Source organism: Diadema setosum, chromosome 4 (genome assembly GCF_964275005.1).
Source record: "Diadema setosum chromosome 4, eeDiaSeto1, whole genome shotgun sequence".
In the NCBI taxonomy this organism is placed as follows: domain Eukaryota; kingdom Metazoa; phylum Echinodermata; class Echinoidea; order Diadematoida; family Diadematidae; genus Diadema; species Diadema setosum.
The window spans coordinates 24,646,818-24,653,820 of NC_092688.1; the positions used below are offsets into that span (position 1 = coordinate 24,646,818).

Below are 7,003 nucleotides of genomic sequence, written 5' to 3' on the forward strand. Positions count from 1 at the left end.
CCCAGTATTGAAACAGAGTGTAAAGATCAAAATAAGGAGCACCAATACAACATAGGACGAGAGTACACAAAAAACAACAACTGTGGAATACAGCCAATTCTTTTTAAATAAAAGTAGGAAAACGAATAAACCACAAGCTGCAGAAGTATTATCAGTTGTTATCATAGCAATGTTGACAGTAAAGTTTTATAGTGTAAATTTAACAATTAAAAAATTATACAGTTCGTTTCTCAGAAGAGACGCGAAAGTAGTTGGGTAAAGCAAAACATAACGCTAACAGTTCAATAATGATCTACCAGCCAGTTGCAATGAAATGAGGAAAACAATTCCAGCTGTTACCGCTGGTACCGTTGATATTTACAGTGCAATAGATGCATAGGACATGGTAAAATAAAGGAAAAAATGAATAAATGTGAATCCTCAGAGAAGCTAGAACGTTGCTTCCTTATACATAAGCAAAATGTAGGTCAGGCCTTCGGGCGTCTAGTGTAATATGCGTGGGTCGACATAAGTGTACTCTGGGCAAGAGTGCGGTTCTTGGTGGGTCTGGGATTGGTCTGGAGTAATTTGACCAGCATTCGCTCCGAGAATGAGATAGCCATGTTGATCCTCCTCCAGCTTTTCACTCGGTTTGCCACAGTAGATAGATGTAGAGTACAATCGATCGTTCAGGCTCGTTGGAAAAGGGGTAAGCTTTTCACTTTTACTGGCATGCCTGTATTCATGGCATGACTGCGGTCCTTGGATTTTCTCTGATTGGTCTGGAGTAATCTCTTTGGCAATTGGTTCGAGAACGAGGTAACCATGTTCATCCATTTGTTCGCTTGATTTGCCCGAGTAGATAGCTGTAGAATATAATGGATCGTTCAGTCTCATAGATAAATTGACACGTTTTTCATTTCTATCATTATGCTCGCGACGCGAAAATGGTACCTGGATGGTTTTAGATTGGTAGGGATTGATTTCACCGGTATTTGCTTCGAGAACGAGATAACCATCTTCATCTACCTCCGGCTTTTCCCTTGATTTGACTGAGTAGATGGCTGCAGAATATAATGGATCAGCCGTGATCAATTCATTTCTATTGGTATACTTGTACTTAACTCGTGTCTTCCATCGTTCTTGGATTGTCTCGGATTGGCGGTTTGGAGTAATTTGACCGGAATTTTCTGAGTGAAAGAGATTTTCATCCACCTCGGATTTCTCTTTTCCTTGGCTTGGGTAGACGGATGCAGAACCAGGCCTGTCTCTCTTGCTGTTCATTTTCTCTCCATGATTGTAATCCTGTGAATATACATACAACACGCAGAATAATGTGGACATGTTTATGAAACTGTAACATGATCACTCGATTTATTTTGCCATCTCTCTAGAGACTCGTGAAAACTATATACATCAGGAATATTCAATCTGCTTTGTGCGTTTTGTCGACAATGACACCAATATCCAGATTTTATGGAAAAGTTACACTTTATAATGACTTCTACATCTACACAATTGACAACATCAGAATGGTTAATGTGATTATACAAATAATGCAAAGGTATGATTGCGTCAGTTGTAATTCGTGTTTGAGGTATGGAATGCTTACTGGATTCTTTTTTGTTTTGTTTTAATTGCTTGCCAATGACGATGAACATGAGTCCCATACCTCCGGCCGTGTATCAAGTAATTACTGAGCGCACGGTAAATTTACTGGATACATGATTTGGAAGGCAATAAGGCATCTCTTACTGGGTGCGAGAACTTAGAAACTTAGCGAAATTTTGCAGTGAGATGATGATCCGCTTCACAGCGGTGCTCTACTCAGATTGAGAATAATATGTTAATGCGCTATGTTTCGTTGCACTTAGATAGTTTCAGAAGAAGCAATTTTTCGTTTATTTTCCTTATTCTTTTATATTAGTAGTAAAACATTTATTTCGCACAATCTCCTTTCCGTTTCAAAATGTAGTCTTCCCAAATATTAGAAGTGAATCTATTTTTTGTGTGTGTGTGTTCATTACACTTTTTACATGTCCTTGTAAATATTCAAAATGGTTTTGAAATGTTATCACTGATATATTTCTAATGCGTTCCCCAATTCAATGGTACGATTGACAAGGAAAAATATAATTGCCATTGTCATTGTTATTGTCATTGTCGTTGCTACAAGTCTGCGATAGTATGTCCACTGTATAGGTATCATCATGAGGCAATGTTCGGACAGAAAAAAAACCCACAAAAAACAACACATAAAAAACCCAAACAAAACAGAGCTCTCGACCAGGATTTTCACTACCGGTTCTACAATCATCGTATTATGAGGATGAATCGATTATCAATGGAAACGTAGTCGCTGTAGAATAGCATGCTTAAGAAATCTTTGTGATAATGCCCTTTTGAATATTTTCTCTCATATTTACTTAAATGTAGTATGCATATTGATTTTCTACAAAATCCATATATTCATATGCACACTTTCATTTCCGCATGCACACACACACACACACACACGCACACACAGAGTAAACATATGGGATACTTACTGAGCAAGTGACATTGCTCTGTAACGGAGATGCACAAAGGGAGACTTGTTCCAAGTTTAATGCATGTGTAGGTCCACTGTCTACCTCCGCAGCGTCCTGGTAGATGTGATACGGATCCTCATGATGAGCAGTGACTTCTCTGCAAATGTTGTAATAGTGGCTCGGGAAAGGGTGACCCTCTGCTCCAGCGTCAGTACACATTGTACTAGTTTTGCTCAATACAACATGATCCGTCGAGCTCACACTTTGGTTTGTATTATTTACAGGATGCACCTGCAGTTGTCTATTGTTTGGCTGATTTGAAGTTTGTGATGATCTACGTCTGTAAAGGCAATTATAAGAGACATTGACGTTCTTGAAAGAAAAAAAAAACATAAACAAACAAAAGCACATATTTGTTTTTCAAGATTGGTTGGAAACATTACTTTCCACCAATATCAAAATCAAATATTTGTGGAACACATTAATATCCAACTTATTTTGATTTCTTCCGAAGAAAAGACATAACTAAACATTACTAGACATGTCTAGTAAAATATTGTGTTTGAATATCAAAATCCATTTAAACCCTTTGAAATATTAAAACTGTGTCTTCGAGGACTACATACACATGCATTTTCTGTTGTTACTCAGAGTTTCAAGCATTAATTACATGACTTTAGAATGGTAAAAATGACAGAACAATCGCGCTAATATCAAACAATTACAAATTGATAACATTAGGGAAAAGAGCAGAGGTGTCTATGGGTGGCAATGTAGCTTACCTTCCTGCATTAATCCACAAAGACCCACTTCCAACACACACTCACACACACACACACCACACACACACACACACACGCACACACACACACACACGTGTACACGATATTATGTTATGCAAACACTCACCTTTTCTTGTGATGCCTGCACAATATCATGAACAGAATGGCAACAAGTATGGGAACAACACACATAAGAACTGCCATTGCAAAGATGTCAACATCATTCTCAGGAACTTCAGAAGCTGAAATGGAATTCAATACAATAAATCTTTGTCACCCTTTGTGAAAAAAAAGTACATTGCATTGCAAAACGAAATATTTCTTTGTTCTTGACATAATTCCGTAATGAGCGCACATTATCGTATCATCAACAAAATAATCCTGAAATGATAGCCCACAGATGCAATGTACTAAACACACTACATTGCACCTGGAAGGATAGGGCACCGCCAAGTACGCAATTTCGAAAAATCACTATTACTTGATATGAAATTACTCTATTTTAGATCACTATATATTTTGTCGTTGTCTCTGCTGTATTAATAGCAATTGATCCGGTTGACGCGATGACACAGGTTCCCATGTCGACAGCCTTTTTTTTTTTCCATTTCAGGTCGCACGAAACTGTGTGTGTGTGTAAAGATAAATCCGCTTACATTAATGAACAAGAGTTAATATCGCAAGCAGCAAAAACATGGTTGCAATAACCATTTGATAAACAAGGTGAAATTGAAAATCTGAGAAAAAAGAAAGGAGTTAAACGGTATCAGTGAAATCATGTCTGCTTCATTATTGAATATCTGAGATTATGTTTATATACTTTAGATGATAAATGACAAGGATAAGCAACTCACTTGTAGTCATTTCGCTTGTGTCTAGTATGATTACATTTTTAGTTGGTTTGCCATCACCTGTTCATGAAAAGAGCAAAAGAAGCAAGATAATTAGTACAGACAGCCGCAATGATGACATCATATTATTTAGACCCACAATGACCTCGTCACCTTACATTTCATTTCATTTCATTTTAACATCCAAATAATACAAAAGTATTGCAAAGTAACATTGGTGATTTGAAAAAGCTTTGAAAAAAAAAAGAAATTAAATGACATGAGGCAAATACAAATACAAACAAATGCAAAACAAAAATACAAAACACACACACCGATGGAGTAAATACGAAATTTTCATATCTAGTGGTATTAATTGTGCGCATGCTGATAACGAGAAGATTAGAAACAGGATATCATGTCCTTGGAAAAGACTTTCATCAGTTATTGTATGAAAAAGTTTATATTTCCACAACATGGTTGAAGTATTTGCAACAGCCGGAAACACTTAAATTTTTATGATTATTTTAAATTGAAATTGAAATCATGATTTTATTTTTACTGTTTATTTATTACTTTATAATTGCTACAACATAATGTATCTGCCAAGTCAAGACGGCCAATCTATGCACTTGTGTACAGTTAATACAACTTGACTTTGAACATAATAAAATGTCAAAAGCAAAGAAGAAAGGCAGTCGCGTTGGAATTTTATACATTGAGTGACAGTGCGATATACTTCTTTTAGTTACCAAGCTATTTGCATGACTAACAGTGTTCATTACAATTATTAAAAAAAAAAAGCAAACCAGTAAGTTTGAAAGATTTTTGTTCCTTTTTTTAAAGTCTTCAAACAGTGAATAGAAACGGAGAATCAAGCCGTAAGCAAAAAACAAAAACAAAAAAACAAAAAAAAAACAACAACAACAACAAACAAACAAAACAAAAAAGTGAGTACACAAATCATTAACCAAACAAGGAGAGAGGTACACAAGAAAGGTGCACAACTGTAAAGTGGCTGACAAGTCATCTTACTTAGAAACGACGTGGCGGTGATCTCGGGCAATGTCGTTAATTCATAAGTTAGCAGTCCCTCGCCTGTTTCATTGGAGGAAATCAGGGGCATTGTGGGTAATGACTAATATTTGTTACATATTCATATTCATAACAGAAAATGTTTCCAAGCTTACTGAAAAAAAAAAAAATCTACCATCAGTAGTTTTCACAGCTGTTGGATTCAATATCTCATGGAGCTAAGGTGATTTGCTAAATCAGTAGGGTAGCGTTAGGGTTACCGACAAATTTAAGTCAGATTAAAATAGAGGAAAAAAAAGCAAAAATGACATCGAATGCCAACAAATGCCGAAACACACATGACAAAACAATTACAGTTACTCTAACAGTAGCTACCTTGTAGATATTTAGAATGCTACTCACTGGAGATGTAGTCTGTATTCTGTGTAGGTGTCGGTGTGGTAGTTCCACCTACATATTAAACATAGACGTGCAAGACTTGATTCAGTTTCAAAGAAGTTTGGTAAGTTCTCTGGCACTCTTGGACAATATGAAATTCTGTCACAGTCATTTGAAGAATCGGTAGGTCTTTAAAAACTGTCCATAGCGTATGTGTCATAAATATCTCTCAATCATAAGGACGTTGAACACCAGCTCCTGTTAATATATATATCTTGGCTTAATATGAGAGAAAAAAAAACCCTGCTTTCTTTGATATATCGATTGACAGAATAATGAATAGATCAAAATGGTGTCTCTGTCTTGTATTTCCACTAATACTTTTGACTTTCAGCAAAACCGAGACATTTGCCAGAATTGTATTTTATCTAGTAACACTAATTTGATCTGATTTTTGTTCGTTTTTATCGGTTCCCCCAGTTATAGTATGGTTAAAAAAAAATAATTCATAGTTTCCCAAATCTAATTCATCACAGGACCTGAGGCTCTACAAGCTTGCTTTTACGCAGGACCTATCATATTTTTCGCATTATGACCTTAGTTTAACTAGCATGTATATCAAGACAAGCCTTTGTACATTCCGGTGAAGTTTCATCTAATGTATGTTCTGTATAATTTTCGTAATTATACTTTATTGTGATTTATGTGAGAAATATGAACATAAATTGAAATAAAATGAAAATGAAATGAAATATTCAGTCATGATTACGGTTGATTTCCCTGCTACGAGAAATTTCACGGAAATTTGAATAAACCCCATAAATATCGATCCAACTTTATGTCTAATTACATGTACGAGCTATCATCATCAGCTCCTTCTCTTCTTCCTATGCTCAGTGTTATACTGTACAGCGTTATATAATTATTCAGTGTAGCCAATTGAATGTTTCAACTTTGACAATCACAACATGTGTATCAGTGGCAAACCTTCTGTTATAGTTTCGGATTTCCAACAGAATGGGATTGACGCGTCCCAGGTCGGAAAGTAAGCCGACCGTCCGGGTAGACATACACACTGCAGTGTCGCACTTCCATTCACGATGTAACCTTCATCACAGGTGAGAGTTATCTTAGATCCAAAGCATGTCATATCAGAGTCCCAATGACCATTTCGCACATGACCGGGCTGAACACAAAACCCGACAGAAACTGTCAATTTGAAGAAATGAAATGATGCAAATAATATATATATATATATACATATATATATATATACGTATACACTCAGAAAAAAAAGAAGGAAGAAAGTAAACACTTTTTCAACTTTATATTTCTCATAGAATATTTGGCTAAAAGGTGATGTATCATATACTATAAGCAAGGTAATTTAATTAGGCTATAAACCTGGTAGGTCAATAAAAAGGTAAACTTTACGCATGAGTGAACACCTTCGTTTTTCTCTTCAAAG

The 7,003-nt window shown here is 35.9% G+C and overlaps 1 protein-coding gene across 1 annotated transcript; it reads right to left on the minus strand.

Annotated features, from left to right (window-relative positions):
• Positions 1 to 483: 483 nt before the first annotated feature.
• Positions 484 to 3,496, minus strand: LOC140227743 (uncharacterized). Its single transcript, XM_072308146.1, has 3 exons — positions 3,420 to 3,496; positions 2,529 to 2,850; positions 484 to 1,284 (listed from the first exon to the last, which is right to left on the minus strand). Exons 1-3 carry the CDS (start codon positions 3,494 to 3,496, stop codon positions 484 to 486), a joined length of 1,200 nt encoding a protein of 399 aa, XP_072164247.1.
• Between the last annotated feature and the right edge of the window lie 3,507 nt (positions 3,497 to 7,003).

Excerpts from the sequence above, each read along its gene's own strand:
- LOC140227743 (XM_072308146.1), bottom strand. The coding sequence starts at position 3,496 with ATGGCAGTTCTTATGTGTGTTGTTCCCATACTTGTTGCCATTCTGTTC. Across the intron at positions 2,851-3,419 it reads TGCAGGCATCACAAGAAAAG|ACGTAGATCATCACAAACTT; the intron begins GTGAGTGTTTGC and ends TTGCCTTTACAG. Across the intron at positions 1,285-2,528 it reads AGAGCAATGTCACTTGCTCA|GATTACAATCATGGAGAGAA; the intron begins GTAAGTATCCCA and ends GTATATTCACAG.